This window comes from Aedes albopictus, chromosome 3 (assembly GCF_035046485.1).
Source record: "Aedes albopictus strain Foshan chromosome 3, AalbF5, whole genome shotgun sequence".
NCBI classification, from domain to species: Eukaryota; Metazoa; Arthropoda; class Insecta; order Diptera; family Culicidae; genus Aedes; species Aedes albopictus.
This window is the reverse complement of record NC_085138.1, coordinates 195,727,503-195,750,007: the sequence shown is the minus strand read 5'-3', so window position 1 is coordinate 195,750,007 and position 22,505 is coordinate 195,727,503. Positions and strand designations below refer to the sequence as shown.

At 45.8% G+C, this 22,505-nt stretch overlaps 1 protein-coding gene across 1 annotated transcript in view; it reads left to right on the top strand.

Annotated features, from left to right (window-relative positions):
* The window catches only part of LOC109411600 (tight junction protein ZO-1), a gene marked incomplete in the record, with an annotated part of 419,854 nt that overhangs the window by 379,509 nt on the left and 17,840 nt on the right, over positions 1-22,505 (top strand). Inside the window, 10 exon segments of the mRNA XM_062857432.1 lie at positions 1,936-2,302; positions 2,620-4,392; positions 7,846-8,076; positions 10,946-11,120; positions 11,182-11,641; positions 11,756-11,889; positions 11,951-12,089; positions 12,664-12,880; positions 18,076-18,442; positions 19,084-19,216. Of these exon segments, the coding sequence (XP_062713416.1) occupies positions 1,936-2,302; positions 2,620-4,392; positions 7,846-8,076; positions 10,946-11,120; positions 11,182-11,641; positions 11,756-11,889; positions 11,951-12,089; positions 12,664-12,880; positions 18,076-18,442; positions 19,084-19,216 (3,996 nt within the window).

Here is a 22,505-nt window from a genome sequence, read left to right as displayed (position 1 = left end):
ACTTCAGTTATTTCCCCTGAATACATCTGCCTGTTTCCTGGAATACATAGTCTATGGCATTAGTGTTAGCAATAAATGAGTCGCACAAATTCGTAATTGGTATAGTCGTAGACCGCTGTTATGAGGGTTGCCTTCTTCCCGTCCGAACCAAAGCATAAAGATATGGGACTATTTAATCTCTGACTTTTGGACAAGGTTGACGCAATTCTCCAATGGTCGAAAGCTGTCCCGGCCTCGTCCTTATGACTGCTGAGGGATGGGAAAGTTGCACACCTAAGAGAGATGTAACATAACAGATGCGTCAATCGCATAACTGTCCCATATGTATAGAGCAGTATAGAAAACTTCTGTTACGCATACTGCTTCGATTATTGTGCTAAAACCTGCAAAAACCTGCTTTGAATTAATGATAAATGAAAATACCGTCAAATGGGGTAACTTGCAACACTTTTCGACATTGAAGCAATATCACAAAAAATCTGAACATTCTAAACATCCTGTAAAGCATCGTGTACGCTAATTACCCCGAGTAGAATACTATGCAGTACTCGATTTACCAAAATACTTTGACACCTAATCACGAGGTGCGAAATACATGCTTGTTGCAAGTTTCCCCATCTGTGGGGTAACTTGCAACACAGGACATGAAGCTAAGTTAGCAATCATTATACAGCACCAACATTCTAGTGCTTAGTCGTATTGTATATTTTTGATGTAATGCATGAAAAAATGCATTGGAAAGGGTTGATAGCTATTGCAAGCGAGAGTATATCGGTTAACAACAGGTCTCATGCCCTTAAATATAAAATATATATGGATCTCGTGACTCAGTATTCGTTACAAAATGTCAACTATTGTCATTTCTTGAAAAAAAAAATAGAGTGAGTCATCTTTAAGTAGTTTTCAGTTTGAAGTGACGTTTGGCAATTTCAGCTAAAATAACCTGATTGAAACACACCTATTCAACTTTGTAAATATCAAAATCGCTAATTTGAGTATTCAGCTGAAATAATTTACTCCATCTAGGTTCAGAATTGATGTTGGTGATTGTTTCAATGCGTCCATAAACTAAATTGAACTTTTAACAAGATGAAACATGAATAAAGCTTCAAAATATTGTATTTCCTAACAATACTAAACGGCCACGTGCAAAAATGGAAAAAAAATGAGTTGTCATGTCATTTGAAAATGAACGCGTCACGTAATCAATGAATGATCCATTTCGGTTGTTCCTGTCAAAATTATCGTAAAATGAAGATAAATAATTGAAGATTTAGTCAAATTCAACTGTTGCAAGTTACCCCATAATGGTTGTCGAATATTATAATGATTTTTTACATTACTTAGTTGATAAGTTTATCAAACTTTTATCGTTCAGCTAAGCTTACTATTAGGTACCCTAACTGCAAGCAAGGTCATCAGACTTATCGCACTTACCGTAGGGGAGAGGTGAAGTACGATTTTCATACTTGTTTTTATGACATAAAATGAGCAAACCGTTTTAACAGTGTAGCTAAACAATAAACAAATAAATAAAACTAATTTTTCCACTAAATCAATCTTTTATACTCGTAATCTCTATTAACGGAATAGTAGGGCATACTAGTTTTCATTATTATTAGAAAATACTTCACATTTAATGTATGCCATCGTGTTGCAAGTTACACCGCTGTTGCAAGTAACCCCGTTTGACGGTATTTGTCAATTTTATCATTGTCCCTGTTTTATCACCTCAAAATTCAATAAAGAGTGATAAAATCTGGACAATACTGTATAAGCTCTTTAGAAGTTCACATATTAGGTTACAAAACCCAAAAATCGTTCACAGGTTCACAAATTGTTGACAAAAATATTACTTTCCTATTAAACTAAATCTTAACCGAACATTGATATGACCCACCCTAATGCAGCAACATTCTCTTACCTACTTCCCAGGGTTAACGATCGGATAATTTCGGTCAATGGAATCTCGCTGGAGAACGTCGAGTACGCGACGGCCGTGCAGGTGCTGCGTGACAGTGGCAACACGGTGACGTTGGTGGTGCGAAGACGCGTCCCGAACCACAGCCTAATGCAACCGGCGGGCGGCAATGTCGGCGTCGGTATGGCCGGAGTCGGCGGCGGTGGAGGCGTGGGTGTCAACTCTCAGCATCAGCACCAGCACAGCCTCAGCTCGACCGGGCTGGGGCTGGTGGGCGCGTTAGGAAATAATGGATCTCAGCAGCAAATCAAAGTGATTGTTACGAAGGCGAGCAAGAAAGATGATTTCGGCATCGTTTTAGGATGTAGACTATTTATTAAGGTAAGTGTTCTTGCTAGAGTTGAAGATAGTTTTTATACATTTTTAAACGTTCAGTCGAATCTTTTAAAATCGTACCGTACTGGTTACTCCCGGTTCTCTTCAGTGCTTATGCTTAATACCATCTACGTGTTAATCGAAGGTCTGCTTCCGCCTTTTAAACGCCTCACATCTAGATGACAATACAGTCTCATCGTGTTCCATTCTCATTCAGCTTACGCATATCTTCTATAAGAATTATTCCTTGTTTCATCTTACTAATGCGCACTACTCGTAGCATACATGTTATACCTTTACATCTCTTCTTCCCCTATCTCCAGGAAATTTCGTCCAAGACGAAAGACCAACTAGCTGCCAACGGTTATTCTCTGCAGGAAGGCGACCTTGTAACAAGGATACACAATACCAACTGCAACGATTCGATGAGTCTGAAGGAGGCGAAAAAGATCATCGACGGTTGCAAGGAACGGCTCACACTAGCCGTTCTGCGGGACTCCACAAGTGCCACGTTGAACGCTGGCCTCGGCGGTGGCACCAGCTCCGGTATGCAATCGCCAGTCTACTCCCACACGGCTCAGGTTTCCAACTGTAGTAATATGGATGAAAATTACCTAAACGGAACTGGCGGAGGCTACTCCGGACAAAACCTGTACGTTCAACCACCTACCAGGCCTTCCGCGATGAGCACATTACTGGCAGACGATAAAAGCAATCTGACTCCACGCGGGAGATCACGGGGCCCTCTAACGGATATTTCCTTACAACAACTAGACCGACCCAGTACACCTCCAGGTGCGACTAGTAGTCGAGGCGGAGATGGTACGGCTGGTGGTCACAGTCGGTCACGTAGTACAGTTGACGAACCACCACGGCCTCCTCCTCCAAGAGGGGAAGACTTCTACAGTACACGGCGACCGCTGCACGATGAGAAACCCACTTCAGAGCCACGATACATCACATTCCAGAAGGAGGGTTCCGTCGGCATCCGATTATCAGGTGGCAACGAGGTGGGAATCTTTGTCACGGCTGTGCAGCAAAACAGTCCCGCGGCATCACAAGGGCTGGTACCCGGTGATAAAATTCTGAAAGTAAACGATATGGACATGAACGGAGTTACCAGAGAGGAGGCAGTGCTCTATCTGCTCAGCTTACAAGATCGTATCGATCTGATTGTACAGTACTGTAAGGACGAATATGATAACATCACCGCGCAGCAACGGGGCGATTCCTTTCACATAAAGACTCATTTCCACTGTGAGAACCCGTCGAAGGGCGAACTCTCGTTCAAAGCCGGGGACGTCTTCCGGGTGATAGACACTTTGTACAACGGAGTAGTCGGTGCGTGGCAGGTTCTACGCATTGGGCATGGCCATCAAGAGCTGCAGCGTGGCGTGATACCTAACAAGGCACGTGCAGAAGAACTGGCTACGGCGCAGTTCAACGCAACCAAGAAAGAAATGAACGCCTCCGAATCCAGGGTCAGCTTTTTCCGAAGGCGGAGGTCTACGCATCGTCGATCTAAGTCATTATCCAGAGAGAATTGGGACGACGTCGTCTTTTCTGATTCCATCTCCAAGTTTCCTGCCTACGAACGAGTGGTCCTACGACATCCGGGCTTCGTCCGACCGGTTGTCCTGTTCGGACCAGTGTCCGACATTGCGCGGGAACGTCTCGTCAAGGACTTCTCCGACAAATACACGGCACCTCTGCAAGACGACGACAAGGGTTCGTCCAAGTGTGGCGGCATTGTACGGCTCTCGAACATCCGAGACATCATGGATCGCGGCAAACATGCCCTGTTAGATATCACTCCGAACGCCGTCGACCGCCTGAACTACGCACAATTCTACCCGATAGTGATCTTCCTCAAAGCGGACACCAAACACAGCGTCAAACAGCTACGGCAGGGGCTGCCCAAGTCGCAGCACAAGAGCAGCAAGAAACTGTTCGAGCAGTGCCAAAAATTGGAGCGACTGTGGTCGCACGTGTTCAGCACCACGATCAATCTGAACGATCCGGACACGTGGTACCGGAAGCTGCGGGACTCGATCGACCAGCAGCAGAGCGGTGCCGTCTGGATGTCCGAGACGAAGGTAAGTTTTCGTTTTTTTACCGTAAATGATTGTTCAGATCAGTATCGTAGCATTTTCGATGTTTAAATGTTTAGTTTTTTTACATGGTTATGGTACTTTTTTAAATGGTAGATTTTTTGGAACGTTTGTAGACGTCAGCATCGTATGCATTATTGAATTTTGGTTAGAAAACATTGGAATATCATCTCTAAACGTGATCCATCTACTCATGCCCATTAAGGGATGATTCAAAGGTTTTAATAGACACCTGAGCAAGAAAAAATGCTCAGGGATTGGGGAGCTGGGATCTCCTTCGATGCCAGCTAAGGAGAAGGGACTACTTTCCTGACCTAACCCTAGTACATCGTGTTCCTGGATCATCAGAAGGTATTACTTTGAAGAGCAGCTAGTGTATCGCTGGTGTATGGTCAGGTTCCAGTGGTTCCAGCATTCCCTATGTTCTCGGATATCGGGGCAGGGTAGGCACCACGCCTGCTTCCCGCTGCACTGATATTTTCAAGTACTCAAACTGCGAGCACCGCAATTTGACATCCCGCTAATAGAAGCCTTACATCGCACAAGGACGTGCCCACATAGGGCCTCCTCCGTCTACCCCGGACTTTTTCAGGATCATTGATCCTCTTGTCATGGCCAACAGAGGCACGGCATGTGTCCAGGTCTGGAGCAAACCTCCAGTGGTTTATGTATGAGTTTTCCCACATCAACGTACTTATTAGCGCCCGCTTCCGGTAGCTTAAGCGGCCACCTGTGTCCATACTGGGCCTCTGCATAGCCGAACAGCTGTAGTGGCCATCTGCACCTTGCACTATTTTCGCAGGATTTTTCCTTTAGAGTCTTCCACGGAGGGAGTCCTTACCTCGACACCCTCACCAAGAACCTCTTGCGGGTGGATGACGGTGCTCTCAGCTGCTTTGTCTGTGCTACACAAATCCTCTATAGAGGTGCTACCTCGTCCGAAAGCGTATCACTACCCTTCAGGCCCTATCAGCTACACCAGAAGGTTGTTGACAGGTGGGTCTCCACCTTCCCCGGCCCTTTCTCTACCGGGGACCCCTTTCCAACCGCGTTCTCGGATCCAACCCAGCAGACCGAAGCTACGACAGCAACGCTACCAGGACGTTCCCTCCGCGGCCACTTAATCGCTGTAAGGGTCGATTTCGACCGCAGGACACCGGCATGACCAACGAATTCAAATCCGAACCCCTGGACCACCTCTTGTGCCGCATCTGAACTAGCCATGCTCCGAGTCCACACTTCAAAAAGATGTGGATGGTAGCCGTTGAAACGGTATTCCAGCCAAACTCTTCCTTACACATCCTCTGGACAAGATTGTCCGGAGTTGTGTCCTCCCCGCATGCGGTCACGCATTGTGCGAAAACGCGGGCACACGAACAAAACGTGTTCCGCCGTTTGCTCTAAACCAGCACAAACCGGACATTTGGGAGAACCCGCATGACCGAAACGGTGTAGATACTGTCGGAAGAAACCATGGCCTGAAAGGACCTGTGTCAGGTGGAATGTTACTTCCCCATGATGCCTATTAATCCAACTATCTACCTCGGAATCAACCTATGGATCCACCTTCCTCTGGCGGAACTATCCCACGCGCGGTGCCATTGGAACATGGAGGCCATTGTGGCAGTCCTGCGTATGTCTTTTGTGCCGCGCCTTTCGAAGCACTCCATATCCTCCCTGATAAGGATGCCGATAGGCACCACACCAGTGATGACGCTGAGCGCTTCGTGTCACACGGTACGGTACGCGCTCGCAACCCTCAGGCACATCAGCCAGTGTGTACTTTCCAGCATGGTTTCCCCGCCTTTGGCAATAGAAACAGGTTCTGCCTCTTCCATAGCTCTGGGAAAACTCCCTCGTCCAGGCATTTCTGCATAGCAGAGCTGAACATCTCGGGAGCCTCTGCAATAGCTACTTTTAAGGCCGGAATTCCGTCCGGACCTGGGGCCTTACCTACGTCTAGCGAGTCTGTCTGAGCCACATTGACCCCAACATGCCAACATCCTACTAGGGTTAAAGAAATAATCACTTTGTTCATAAGTAGATCGATCACGTTTAAGGGAACCATAGCATCTAAAATTGTTGTCTAAAGGAAACTACATTTGTGCACGTCAACTTTTATGTGTAGATTCTGGTTATGGGATAAACAATAATTCCGTTTACTTCCTCACATGGCTTCCTATATCACATTCAGCGGGTGGAATTCACATCGGACATATTTCTGCCCTATCTTCAGCCACCTTGTCCGCTATCGTGCTGCAGCTATGTGCCACCTCCCAGTAGATTTGTGAACTATCCCCGTTACCCCTATCGCTACTCAATGCCAAGTAATTGGCCGGCTTCATCGACTAACCAGTACCCTCCCCACCCCCAGTTACATTCAGTACCCATACCGACTGTGCCATCAACCGCACCATCATATCAACTGCCGGTTGACAACCAGCTCCATCAAGTCTCACAAGTTGCTCCCAAACCAATCGCTAACTCAAACAATAGCTATCTCCCGGTACCACCCTTACATAACCAGCTGAACCACTCCAGCTCTATGCCAGGCCTTACGAACACGGTTAGGCAACCATCTTCGCTCAGTTTGCAAACATCATTCGGGAAGTCCTCAACGCCAAGTGTCGATCAGCTCTCCGACATTGATAACAATATGCGCATCGAGCGAGCTACCCCGTACTATAACAGCCAATCCCCAGCGACCGTTTCCGGTACTGACTCTGTCATTTTTACTAATCATTCGTTGGCGTTGAATGGTGATTCTACCAGCAATGAACAGATAGCCCAAAACCTTAGAATCACTGACACTAACCGACTGAATATCCCTAACACCAAACTTAATCCACACCGGAAGTCCAACGGTCTCGTGCATGACAAGCATGGCTTTGCGTACATTGACAACTGACCTCCAAGAACTCCAAGAAGAAGATATTCTTGCAACTATACTAAATTCGATTATACTAACTAAATAAATGTTCTAACTGATGTATGTACTAACTGCATGAGACGATACTAACCTTATCCTAACGTCAGATCTCTAGTAAGTTTGAGGTTTTATCACGGTTATAAAGAATAAGATTTCCCAGCTGTTTTAAAACCATTATAAAACCTGGAATGCTACTTGGAATGTAATATATTTGTGTACATTGTTTTATCGAACGATTTTGTCCAAGGAGTCTAACAGTGTGATTTTTCTCTGTTTTATTTTCATATATTCGTCCCTGCTTCCAACAAATACACACAAACTCAACACTAATAATAATGAAATCAAATTACAACTCAACTCATAATCTCTCATCGTCGTCATAATCATCGCAACTGAACCCCCTGACCCCCTGTATCCGACCAATCCCGATCAATCAATTTTCCCCTCACCCCCTCCGCCCCCTCTCAAACCCGTATGCGCGCTTGTATACTCTTCTACTCCGAGAGCAGCCCGTAGAGTCCCTGTCCGATGATTTCCTGTTCCCCATGACCACCTCTCGTCTGTCCTACGCCTCGAGTCCGGAATCGGACCTGGAGCTGAGCCCGGGCCCGTCGGCCTCGCTATCGCTAGGCAACTTACCGCAATTGGTGAAGTCAAGCTCTGACCCCTCGATCGCCACTAATCAGGATAACTTGGATAGGGATAGAGAACTCGGTGACGGAATGCCACCACCATACACGGTAAGCTAACAGCATCCCTTATTTATTCCTATTTATATCATTACATTTATCTATATACGGACATATTCAGCGCAGCATATGTTGCACTTTCATTTTCGGTCAAATGGTTGTGATTCAAAACACATTCATCCATCGAATAACTCTTCACATTTCAAATATCCGTAACCGACCTCGAACAGCGCCCAAATTTTCAATTGTATTCCCGGTATAGCAAACATGTAAATCGCTAATATATAAATTCAATATTCATTGGCCTACGATCCAAACTACGAAAGAACAGCAACGAATAACAATGCCAAACGAATGGCGCATCGCACTGGCGAGGAGGTTGCTTGATTCGTTCACGAGTGAATAAGTGGAATAAGGCGAACATGCGGACCCTTGCTAGCAGCACAGTCACAAGCCTCCACGCAGGTATGGTTGCAAGGGTTTATCCAGCGCTCACTTTCTAGCACGGTCTTCATGGTGATCCCCGACCACTGTAACATTGCACTGTTGTAAATACCATTGCAAACCTGGTGACTGCCTAGCCCCCCTAGCAAGTTCTCTCTGGGATTCTTCCAGGGACTTCTTCAAAAATTTCTTAACAGGCTCCCCTATAAATTCCTTTCGAGATTTTTCAATGGATTACTTCTAAGATATATCCAGAAGTTTCTTTTAGCATTCCTCCAGGTGTTCTTTCACAGGTTCATTCAACCCGTTATTTCTGTTGGGATTTCGCCAATAATTCATTCGTGGATTGCTTCCAGACTTCTATTGGAACTTCTGTAGTAATTCTATGTGAGTTCTTTCGTTTTGGCTTTTATGATTAATCTAGGGAATCTTTCTAGGAATCCTAGAAGAAAATTTTCCAAGAACTCCTTCCAGGATTCTTCCGGGAATTTCATTCAGGTTGTTTTCATGAACTACCTCCAGGATTTCCTTAGGACTTTCGTTCTGGATTCCTCTAGGAATTCCTTTCGGGATTTCATTGCTTCCGAGCTTCCATTGGAACTTCTCTAGTAATTCCATGTGAGGCTTTTCGGAAGTTCTTTCTGGGATTTCTTTAGAAATTCGTTTACATTTTTAAGACTTTTCTAGGAAATCCTAAACGGAATCCTCCAATAAATTCTTCCAGGAACTCCTTCCAAAATTCTTCCTGGATTTTTCCCTTTTTCAATAACTGCTTCCAGGATTTCCTCAGGTACTCCTTCCTGGATTCCTCTAGGAATTCCTTTCGGGATTCCATTGCGAACTGCTTCCGGGATTCATCTAGGTACTTCTTCCAGGATCCCTCAAGAAGTTCTTTCTGAGATTGTTTCAGAGGTTCTTTCAGAATTCTTCCGGGATACCTCCGAGAACTGCTAGGGTTCTTTCAGAAACTGTTTCCAGAATTTCTTCAAGAATTCTTTCAGGATTCATTTAGAGATTGTTTCCAGGATTCCTCCAGAAGTTCATTTGGGCGCTTCTGCAGATCCTTCTGGAATTCCATCGTTAGTTCATTCGGGAATTCTTCCAAATGTCCTCCAGAGGAAATTTCATATGGAATTCATTGTGGAACTTCTCTAGGAGTTCCTTATGAAGTTTCTACAGGAATTCTGTGAGGTGTTCCTCAAACATTTTCGTAAGAAACTGCTCCAGCAGCTTTGCAAGGAATACCCGCCGGAGCTCCTTCTAATTTTCCGCCAATATTTGCTTCCGGGATTCCATTTACCCAGGAATTCCTTCTGGAATTCTCAGGAAAATCTGCTGCAGTCATGGCAAAAGAAACTGTTAGGAGAATCGAGGATGGATTTCCTGGAGGAACTTCCGAAAAAATCCTGGAAGGACTTCCTTGAAATCAGAAGGAAACATAGAAGAAGGGAGTTCCTAGAGGAATCCCAGCTTGCATCTTTTTAGGAATCTCAAAAGAAACTCCAGGAAGAATCATAGAGGGAACTTCTGAAGGATCCTCAGATGTATGTAACTCCCTGACGAATCACAAAAGCGACTTCCAGAAGAAACCTGGAATAATTCAGAAGGAATTTCTAAATGAGTCCAGGCAATCGTGGACTGGTAATCCCAGAAGGTAAGCCTTAAGAAATCCAGTAACAATTTGTGGAAAAGTCATGGGGATATCCTGATAAAGCATCTGGAGGAATCCCAGATGGAATTGATTTAAGCATCTCAGAAAAAAAAAATCTCCCAAAAGGATACCCGATGAAGATTCTGAAGGAATCCTCAATAAAATCACGGAAGAAATTCATTAAGGAACTCATGAAAAAACGGTACAAAGCTTAACTAAACACCGGCTAAAAATCTCTCTAAGAAAGAAAACAAATAATGGGGCGAATCCGGATAGAAATCCCGAAAGTTAACTTAGGAAGAATCCGTTTATGACTCTCTGGATGAATCTTTGGAGCACTCCCAGGAAGTATTCTGGAGAAATCTCGTGAGACATCGCGGGAATAATCCCTATGGAGAAACCTCTGTAAGAACCCCGGGAAGTATGTTGGGAAGAATACCGTTAGAAATCCCATCTAAAATCCATGGAAGAATCGCGGAAAGAAACCCTAAACATGCCCTGGAGGAACCTCTACAGGAAGCCCGAAAGTAATCCACGGAGAAATTCATATATGAACCTCTGTAGAAGTAACGGAGAGATCGCTATAGGAATCCTCCGAGGATTTCCAGTAGAAATTCCGGGTGAATAATTCTAGGAACCCTGGAACCCGGAAGAAATTCTGGTAGAAATCCAAGAGAAAAAAGAAAAAGTTTAATAGATGATTGTTTAGCTGTTTCTTTTAAAATTACCATACACATTAATACCTAAGGAATACATTGAGAATTTAGGCAATCAAATATGTGCGTTTAACCCTTATTAACCTTATATTATTAATCACTCACAAAGAACCCGTACGACCACTCGGCTCACCCTCGGCGGATGACCGTTGATAACAAGTACGGATTCTCAGCGAAGGGCAACATAGGTGCCCCTCTACCACCCGAAGATGCCATATATGGCTCATCCAGGCCGCCTCCTCCAATACAGCACAACAGCTCCGGACCCGGTCACTACGGACCAGGTAAGTGTACCAGTGCCAAAGCACTCCCAACCCGTGAAATACATGAAACTCCCAACAACAGTTCCAGACCTGCCACCCCGAATAGACCGGGCATCGAAACCTCCCAACACTACCAACCCGAGCACACCAGCTTCGTCCCTTCCGTCCAGGAACTCTAGCACCGGTGGAACCCTGGGTCGATCGGCCCAGGAACGGCTATTCGGCAACAAGGCATCCACCGACAATCTAGACCAAGCGGCCGACGATTACGCCACCCGCAGTCAGATGCTTGGACCTACTCCCGAAAAGCGTGGCACCATTACCAATGGCTTAAGTTCCCTGGAGAGGGCGCAGAACTCTTCACTGGACCGGGCCCGGTCCGGTCAACCACCGCCACCCGCCGGAAATCCAACGACACCCAGCAAAGCAAACGGCTCGTACGACAGCGTGTCCAGCTACGACTCGTACAATGCTACCCAGCTAACGGCGCAGAATATGAGGTTAGGACCCAATGCGCCCGATGATCTTAAATCGGTGCCGAAGTAAGTCGTATTACGTAATTGCGCCAGGGTGGGATTGGTTTTCGAATTTCTTTAGACAGGTTTTGTACGATGGATGTCTTGATTAACCCTTACATTTTCCGTGTCTGTTCATAGTACTCGAAACGGTACCGGTTTGACGCCAAATCAGTCCAACGTGTCGGACTACAACCGTGGTCCCGGAAGCAATGATCTTCTGATGACGCCACCCAGAAACAGTCACATGCATCCCGATAGAAACAACTTCAATGGTAAGCTTCTGGATATATTTAAAAATGATGGTTGTCTTATCTGTGGACCGTATCTCATCAGGTGCACATGATCCGCTGACACCGAGGAACTCAGGGGAACGCCCTGGTGGCATGAACATTCCTCAGCGTCCATCGAACCTGGCGCTAGAAAGTCCAAGGAAACATATCATTGAAACCAAAACGGACTATGGAAAATACAGGTTAGTATTGGGGAAGGTATCCAGATGTTTACGCTCAATCATAATTGATATCGGGGAATAGATTATGTAAAACGGAATTTATCTTTTTCACGCTGCAGAATACGACAACAGTTCAAAGAGAATCTATTCAGTAACAAATCGCAGCCAAACCTACACTACTATAGCTTGTGTTGCCAGAATCGTAGATTTGTTTTCTCTAAATATGATACCCTCGTTTGAATGTGCCTTCCACCCTTCATAACTACATTCTTTCAAATAAAGCAAATAAATCAATCTTTACACACGGTGCTATCGCAGTTTTATCAAGACTTCCTGCAATTCCTTTATCCAGCGAACTGAACCATGCAATCTATTGAAGTGCACTTCTTTCCAGTTTCTACTTCACTTCCGCATCTCTCTCAAACACCTTCTTGTTTTCTTATGTCCCGGAATGTACATTATACCTTTTTTTGTTTTTTTGTTAACCATCTCCATTATCTCGGTTTCCATCCCTTTCGTTTCATATGACCAAATCATCAACATCATGAACACATGACACACGCTCCAACACGCACACCCACAATGCCATCAACAGTCGGAACAATTCGGCCTCCCAGGCGGACTATTCCAAGCCCAACAAGGGCCCACCACCGATGCTGGGAACTCCGCCTGCGAACGGAAGCAACGGGATGCCATTCAAACCAGTGCCACCGCCAAAACCGAAGAACTACCGGCCACCGATCGGAGGCGGCAGCAGCAACGGAGGACCCGGAAGCGGCGGACCGATGGGATCCGGCCAGTGGGATAATGGGGTAAGTCGTTTTTCTGTTTAATTAGGGCTGATTTCTTCACCTCGGCTTAACCGGTAAGCCAGACTTACCCATACAGTTAAACCTGGCTTAACGCTTAAGCCAGGGTGAAGAAATCGCCCCTTAGACACCTAGCTTATTAATAGATTTACCGTTTTCAAGAAATTTTGAGGAACTTCCTCCGATGATTCAGTGCTGGTTTTTCTGGTCTGTCCCCGCAAAAGAACACGCAGCTCATAATATGATAGATATTATCTAGGCTACATTATAGGCCTACCTTCCCCCCAAGACTTCTCCATAATGACGCACCCAAGGGATTCGTATTAGCTAACAGTTGATATTATCGAAGAACGTCCGCTTACCTGCCTATTTTTTTGTGCGCCTTGTAGTTCTCACTTCGTTTCGTGCTACCCTTGTCGGTAAGAGCGCTTTGCACCGTTCTCCTTGCTCGTAGACAAGATGCGCGTGGTCTTGAAATTTCCAGTGCACTGTCCGTTTCGGTAGAGATCGTCCAGACATTGCGGCGACGGACGCGTGACTGAGGATTCCAACTAATTAGTCACTAGACAGATCGTTGGTGTTTCCATGATCAATCGCACCAAAAACGCCGAAGCAAAAGGTTAGCTATCCGCGATGGCTATCGTGGACCCTCGGCTGTGACCGTTTTCCTCTGTATTCGACTCTGTACCGAATCGCCAGATGGCCACTACTATGCGTGTATCCATTGTCAATCCTCCTGTCTGAGTTAGCGTTTAGACCCGGAGTCCAAACGATCACATAGATGATGGACTTTGCACCGTTTCTATTGTAGGATTTTTTGTGAGCTACGTTCGTGACATCCACGTTCAGTCTGGTCACGTACTTCTGCGTACAGCCCAGCTCCTTGTGTTGGTCAAGCGGCTACCACCCAGGCGTTGAAGTCTTCACCGATGACCATGGGATTCAACCCGCCAGTGCGCTGGATAAAGAATCTAGCATGGATGGAAACTGGTCTATTTGCACAATCGCTCTTTCGAAGCCTACGTTCTCTTGAACTGGAAACCGATCAATTGCACAGATAACCGCTAGCTTAGCCTTATCCGTCACCCAGTTCCCGTTGTCGGTGCAGATGTGATACGGGTCTACCATCAAGACGATATCTGTACTTGACTCCGAGAATGACTGCCACAACACTATTGTGAGGCCTCACACTGATTGAGGTACAGTTGTGTGACCTGCGCTATTGGCTTTGGACCTTCCTCGTACTCCATGCAAAGTTTGCTCCTATCAGGAACTTTACAAGTCGAAAGCCTTAATCGAAGCACTAACACCAACCATTCAAATCTGATCTTCCTAACTGCGGCCGCCTTGTCAACCTCTCTTCTGGGACTCTAACCGTGCCGATCTGGATACCTACTAAGCCTTTTCGCAGACTCATGGATGAACTTGGTACATCTAACTCATACCGCAGTTTAAGACCGTCTGCGAACTCCTCGCCGTCAGTTATCTCATCCAGATTATTGCACTGGAGAACCACCTCAACTGTCGGGACGCTAACATGTACTTTCTCATCCATGATCTATTGAGCTAGTACCTTATAGGACGAGCCTATCGGCACCGCATTCTTCTCCCAACAGGATCATAGTCATTTCACCCGTCCTGGTGCGTCCAACGAAGAGAGCCGATTTTCGCCACTAATGGCTCTCCGTGCATAGGCGCATTTGGCTTCCAATGTCTTGAAAACCAGCGCGTTACCTTTGGCACGCTTGCGGGCTGGCGCTGCCTTAGTTCTCATTATCTTCTTTTCCAACCGTAATCCAAGGATTCTCTTTCCTATAATCCGATTGGTTGTCATTTTGGGGTGGAGCAGTTCGTGGTAACCTTTTGGGGCTTATCCGCTTCCTAAGTCCTCTTGCGCATTTTGTAACCGGCTTGGGACCTGGCTGCCATACTCTATATGTTGCTTTTTAGTACCAGCGAAGAGTGCTTTGCTGGCAGACCATTTCTCGTGTTTAGGCTTTGCCGGTCAAACCATAGGACGGTTTGCCCTCTTACCTAAGGTTCCGGCGTGCTGCGTGGTTTCTTGCGCCATTATTGACTTGGTCGCTGGAGTGTACCTCCTTGAGCGCATCGACCGCGCTTAGCTCCTCGGCCAAAAGGTGATGGACTTGCAGAGTTTCAACATCAGGATCAGTTTAGGGTTATTGATGATGTTGTTCCACCCGCTGGTGTACCCTGAGCAGGGCATTAAAGTGCTCAGTGAATACGAACACCTGTAGTCGAACATTTCTGTAACATTACTGCGCCTGTGCCACCTATCTGTGCTGCTCATCTCTGCCGGTACTGTTCCAATTTGTGCACCTCCTGGCCGATCGCTGAAGGTACTTCAGCTCAACGCCCTCATCGCTCGTGGTGGTGAACTCACCAGGCCACCTCTCGCGAACGGGTTCATGGTCACGCCCTCAACCGAACCGGGCATGTTCACGTTTAGGCTAGCTAGTTTCATTTCTTTATGAATCTTCTTAAAGCCGTCATCCTAATAAGGGGATAGTCGCTACCAATTCACCTTATGCTTGGTATTTAAGCGTTCACTATTTATGTTACCAATACAAACACATTTAATCATAATTACTAATCAGGTACGTAATGGCATACTTACGCTGCCCAAGGTACTCCTAGCTGGGCTAAGGCACTTTTAAAAGCGTTGCCGATTTGCTCGAACAAAGTCATTTCCGGATGTTGGTTACACAATTTCTCTAACGGTAGGTTCGTTGCACTTACCTGGATTAGCAGCATCAACGATTTACCAGAGTCACCGACCTCTTGAACGCCGACAACCGTGCACGCCACGGTCACCAGCCAACGATGAGAGAGTGCCGAAAGTTACGCTCAATGAATGGGTGCCGATAACCGTGTACGCCACGATCACCAGCTACCGATGAGGGAATACCGATCGCTACTCTCGATGCAGCCACCCGCCACTGGATGCCGACAACCGTGCACGCCACGGTCACCAGCCTGTCGACAGACCACGGCACTATGCCGAACGCTCTTGAAACTGGCCGTCGCCGTCTGTTTGTCGATGATAACACAAAGGGAGGGACACCGAAAAGGAGAGGAAAATTATTCCGAAAACTATTCTAAATAACTCTTGGCATCCACTCCCCCGGTATCACGACTAAACCAAGCACGGCAACCGCGACAATTACTCCCTCCGATACAACGAAACCGCTTCACACTACGACTAGATCACTGGGAACGACGTAGCGTAGCACAGGTCGCAACACGTTTGCTGTTTGACCACCGTCAACGCTGTCTTGAAGAAACCACTCACACGCACGACACCGACTCGTACTCGGGACGAGAGAAAATGGAAAGCAAATGTCAGTCGATCGCCTCGTTTACCGAGCTGACTAGCCATTCTTCGGAATGCGCAAAGAAATATGTACTTCTTCTCTATTATACTATTGGTTTCCAGCCTTTGACAATAGGAACACTCAAATAAATATACCAGCTCATTCGGCTAAAATTTTTAAGCTTAAAAGCGGTTTATGCATCCATTGTACAGCAATAATGATTGTTGGACAGACTCTGCCTTCTCCAACCACTGGGAAGATTCTTTCGTCTAAAATTGTCTAAACAGCAGATCGAAATATCTCGGGAGCCTCTGCAATAGCTTTTTTAAGGTCAGGAATTACCTGCGGACCTGGGGCCTTATCTACGCTAAACACGAGATGAACCAGCCGAGGGCTGAAAATCACGATAATCTAATCTCACACTAACGCAGCCATTACTTGAATGCATCCTGGAAAATGAAGACTTTTCAAGTCTATCATTTTTCTTGTCTAACGGCCAGGCCAACTGCGCAGCATGTACCGCAGAGAAGATTTCAAGGGATAGAAAGATTTCAACATAGTCAATATTTGAAAACATTCTACACCTTGAAATCGAGGGGAAAGATGGAAGCGTGGACCTCCCGTACCAAACGCTTCCAGATAACGATATAAATATTTAAACATGTTCGCATGTATTAATATGGTGATGTATACGGTGATTTGCTAAAAAATATTGATTAGTACGCCAGGAATGGTGGTAAGATTCTTCACTGAAAAGAGAATAAAATATTAAGTAATACATATTGAATAAGGCATAAGTGATACGCTCGTTACAGTTACTATTTTTTAAAACATGGTATTATTATACAATAAAATTACCTGTATCTCCCTGAAACAAAAGCAAAACATAAATTAAAATATAAACATTGCAAAAATACATCAAATTTTAATCTGGTATGCTACCACTTGAGGCAGTAAAACAGCAAGATTAAAATTTGATGCAATGTGGTAGATCTTACACCGTAACGTACCGTTCTAAGGTGATCTACCCACGTTACGGGATCGAGGGCTGAAAATCACGATAATAAAGAAAAATAATAATAATAATCCACGCTAAAAGATTTCACAATACCCACAAGTTCACATAGCTGCTCCCATATTTCTCGCCCAGTCCCCAGCGATTCTACCAAATGAGTTCAAGTATTCGGGTTACGGCGTGGGAAGAGTCCGCCGATGATTCCCTCCAGCATCTATGTAGGACGCACGCTAGGAATCACGATTCTATAGGCGACACGGGTTCGTATTAGCACTCTGACACAGGTCCTTATAGGGTCTGGGACCATGTGGGCAGGAGCACCTATTTTGGGCACTTGCTGCTATAACTCAGTCAAGTTCAAACCAATTGACTTGGTTTTTTGAACATGGCTACATACTGTACGTATCTGATCGTGTTTTAAAAGTCAAGTCAAACGGTTAATATATGACTGAGTTATAGCAGCAAGTGCCCAAAATAGGTGCTTCTGCCCAAATGGTCCCAGACCCATAAGGCTTGCCTTTATCTCGGTCTGGATCAGAACTTTGGCGAACGCCACCCTTCGTTCATCCCGCTCCTCATCATAACGCAATCGCTACGCTGCAGCGCGCTGTTCGGCTGTTGTGCAACCACTTCCACAGCAGGCAGCTCTCGACTGTTTTGTTGACGGACCTCGCCAACCACACTCCGTCCATTACATGTCCCGGCGTGCTCGCCAGGATTGTAATAGAGTTCTTATTAGCGGATACATAGCCAGCCCGCTTCTTGTTGAATTCACTGGAGTCTGCTGATAAGCTTAACAATTTCGATGCTTTAGTTCACTCGCTAAAACTTCAATTTTCTATTTCCAGGAACCAATATCTCCCCGATCGCCCAACGGCTTCTACTACCCACCGATGTCATCGCACTACCAGCAAGGCGTAGCTCACAACGTGCCCAGTTCGCCCAACAACAGCCACATGATGCCCGGGGCAAACCATCCGTCGCAGATGCATCCGTACGGCCAATATGGCGGCAACGCATATAACGGATACAACGGCACCAACGGTGGTGGCAGCGGCAACAACAGTGCCGCACAGTCACACTACATGGGTAATTCCGCCCGCGACATGGGAATGGGTCATAACAATAACAACGGTTATAACAACAATAACGCACATCATCCTTACGGAAATAACTACATGCATAGAGGTAGCGGGGGCCCCAATCACGGCATAGGTAACCAACCACATACCAACATCAACATACATATATACACACTCGTACTAACCTTTTTTGCACAAACCACAAGCCATTTACTCGCACAACAACAGTTTGATACTTATACTATAAACTTAATACTTATATACAGATAAAATGCACCCTACAACTATTTTTCGTTTGTTGATCTGCCTATGAAATTGAACGTTTTCAATTCCTAGTAACATTTTAGGTTTTATCCTGGTCTAGATGGCCGAAATTGGGTATTAATCCTGATTAAAAACCCTTGTTAAGCTAAGAATGTGTTCTACATTAAATTTCAAGTTGTATGCCAATTTGTAGTAAAATGTCAACTTGAAAACCATTTTTATTCAGTTGTTGGCCATTATAAAACATATAATGTTACTTAAGTAAAACTCGATATTTTATCATAAAACGCCAAGTTCTGATCACCTGGAACCTGACTTTGGGCAGAGTACTTCATCCATAGATCACTCTTCGACATACCGAAGCGGCAATTCGAAAAAAAAATTGTATACATATTTAAATGGAATCGTTTTGGCTCTGAATTTATACGGGTTCCTGCATAAACCTTTTACTAACCTATACTGAACACCTAAAGTTGCAATTACAAAGTCTAACCCGAATTTCCACTCCAGGTAACATGTCGTCGTTACATCCCTCGGAACGGCATCCACTCGACCTGGCCGGCAGTCGGGAACAGCGCGGATCGGCGTTTGAGCTATACCGGAAACCTCAACTTGGTACCACCGGGCACCATCACAACATACGGTAAGTGCGTCTCGTATAACGCGCCATCGAAATTGCTGATCCGACCGCAATTTCAAGCCTATTGTTTTCGCTCCCGTTTGGAAAAACACAAGTTTTCAGTTTTACCTAAATAGCATGCTCTCCCATCCTCTCAACCCCGTTTACTTCGTCCGGATTATGCGACAGAGACAGAGGAGGTTCATAAAAACTATCATGACATGTTCTAATTATACTAATACCAGTTATCATCTATACCTAACCGTTGCCAAGTTTCGCCAATCTCTGAATTCGCATATCGAAAAAAAGCTTCCCATTTCCCACAAAAAAAAAAAACACTATTTCTGCCAACGAAAAAAATCAAAGCAAAAACGGCAAGACAAATCGCACTAACTTTTACCCTCATGTTTGTTATGGAAATTAAAAAACAAAATAGAACTTCATTGGAAATCGCTCATTGAATCAAAATTTTGTGTTTCGTGTGACGTGAATCTGGTTACTCGCGCCCCGTTATCGCTACATGGAAACATGTCGTTGTATTTACTACTACTGGTAGAAAGGTATTTACTCATTTACTAACCACAACCCGTGCAGGCAGTTGTTTCACGACACTCTAATTAGATTCCCTATTTCTGACTGTTGTGATATATCTAGTTCTTCAAACTGTTGTGTTTACTTTTCTTTGTAAGAAAATCCGACCTGATTTGAACACAACCTTAAAGTACGCTCTCCCTATTACACCCTCTAAAGCAATGTTAAACAGCAAGCACGACAGACCATCACCTTGCCCTAACCCTCTGCGAGATTCGAAGGAACTCGAGAGTGTCCCTGATACTCGAACTACGCACATCACTCGATCCATCGTCGCCTTGATCAATCTTATCAGTTTATACGGGAATCCGTACTCGTGCATAATCTGCCATAGCTGTTCTCGATCGATTGTATCATACGCCGATTTGAAATCGATGAACAAGTGATGTGTGGGCACGTTATATTCGCGGCATTTCTGCAACACCTGGTGGATGGTGAACATCTGATCCGTTGTAGCGCGTTCACCCATGAATCCAGCCTAATATTGCCCCACGAACTATCTTACAATCGGTGAAAGACGGCGGCATAAAATTAGAGAGAGTATCTTGTAGGCAGCGCTTAGTAGTGTGAACGCGTGGTAGATCCCGCAATTCAACCTGTTGCCCTTTTTGTAGATGGGACACACGATACCTTCCATCCATTCCTCTGGTAATAATTCCTCCGCCCAAATCTTGGTAATAATCAAGTGCTTCGATCCACGGTATTTTAGAAGCTCGCTTGGTATCTGGTATTATCTTGGTATTATCTGCTCCAGCGGCTTTCTTGTTTTCAACCGGCCGACCTCCTCCTCAGTCTTTTAAAGGTTAGGGGCTGGAAATCTTTCGTCCTGTGCACGTACTCTTAGATCTGTGACCAGACCACGCCACCTTCGGTGCTTGCAATGTCGCCATCGCAATGCTGTCGCCACCTCTCGACAACCTCACGCTCGCTCGTGAGAAGATTCCCGTGATTATCTCGGCACATGTCGGCTTGTGGCACAAAGACCCTGCGCGAGCGGTTCAGCTTCTAGTAGAACTTCCGTGTGACCTAAGCGTGGTACAGCTCTTCTATCGCTTCGCGATCTTGTTCTTCCTGCTGGCACTTCTCCCTCCGAAAGACTGAGTTTTGCCTACTCCGCGCCTGTCTGTAACGTGCCTCATTCACCCTCGTACGTTAATGTAGCATGCACGTACTCTTAGATCTGTGACCAGACCACGCCACCTTCGATGCTTGCAATGTCGCCATCGCAATGCTGTCGCCACCTCTCGACAACCTCACGCTCGTTCGTGAGAAGATTCCCGGCACATGTCGGCTTGTGGCACAAAGCCTCTTCGCGATCGGATCAGCTTCTCGTAGAACTTCCGTGTGACCTAAGCGTGGTACAGCTCTTCTATTGCTTCGCGATCTTGTTCTTCCTGCTGGCACCTCTCCCTCCGGAAGACTGAGTTTTGCCTGTTCCGTGCCTGCTGTAACGTGCCTCATTCATTCTCGTACGTTGTTATAGCATTCTCACCAAGCTGCATTCTTCTCGTTTGTCACCTATGCACATTCGTCGTCGTACCAGTCGCTTCTGTAATTTGGCGTCGCGATGCCTAATGCTGCAGCCGAGGTACTGCCTATGGCGTCCCTCCAGCCATCTACAAGTGGCTGCCGCTGCTAACTGCTGCGCGTAGCCTTGAGCCACTGGTAATAACCGACGAAAGTTTTAAGCGCATGCATACAGCGACTAGGTAGTGATCCGAATCTTCATATATTCGCACTGCGGTATGTGCGGATATTGGTTATTCCAATTTAGTTTTCTGTTTGATGGTCGAATGATCTCCAGGTGGCTTTGTGGAAATCTTTGCGGGGAAGAAAGTGTTTCGATCTACTATGCCGCGGGAGGCTGCGCATCGCTGGCCGTTATAATTCGATACGGCATGCAGGCTTTTTGGGTCTTTGCTGATTGTATCGAGTCGTATTTCCTCCTATGTTATTCGCAATGGTGATTTTTTATGGGTGGCTTATTGGGCCAACGCCAACACTCCTGTCTCGTTCCAGTTCTGATTAACATTTCAACCAACACTACTGGGATGACCATGCTGATGGGGCTATCACCTTGGATCTAGCTGAGCGTGATGCAGCATTTCTTACTCAGCCGCTGGATGCCAGAACAGACGCTGTTTAAGCTGCACCTCATAGGTGAACAGATGCTCGGGTCGTGCCTCGACAACAGTGCCCAGGCTGCACTACCAGCTAAGCACACAACTCTTAGCTGGCGGTCTTTGTCATCGCTTGACCCGTGGAAGCATGAAGTAGGAACTTGTAAGGGCCAGAGCTATGTTGGACGCTCTTCTTTTTTGCAGCCCGTGGCGCACGATACCTTCTATTCATTTCTTCGATAATACCTCATCCTCCAAGAGCTTAGTAATGACCCAGTATGGCGCTCTCACCAGTGCATCTTCCCCGCATTTTGAGAGCTCGTTTGGTAGTTGGTCCAGTTGCTCCAGTGCACGTAATGACATCTCTGTTAGAGTAGCTGCACCAGGCTGCTCTTCCATTTGGTAGGACCATTGCCACCGAATCTGATGCGAACACCAAAACTGCAAGGTCCGGCCGAGTGTCTCAGAACACACTAGCCCACCGTAGCCTTCCAACCCTGACAACCTTCAGGACACACCACACACCAGTCTCCGGTAGTGTTTCAATTACGCCGAATGAAGAATCCTTCTCCACTGCACTCAGTCTTGACCCACAACAGGTC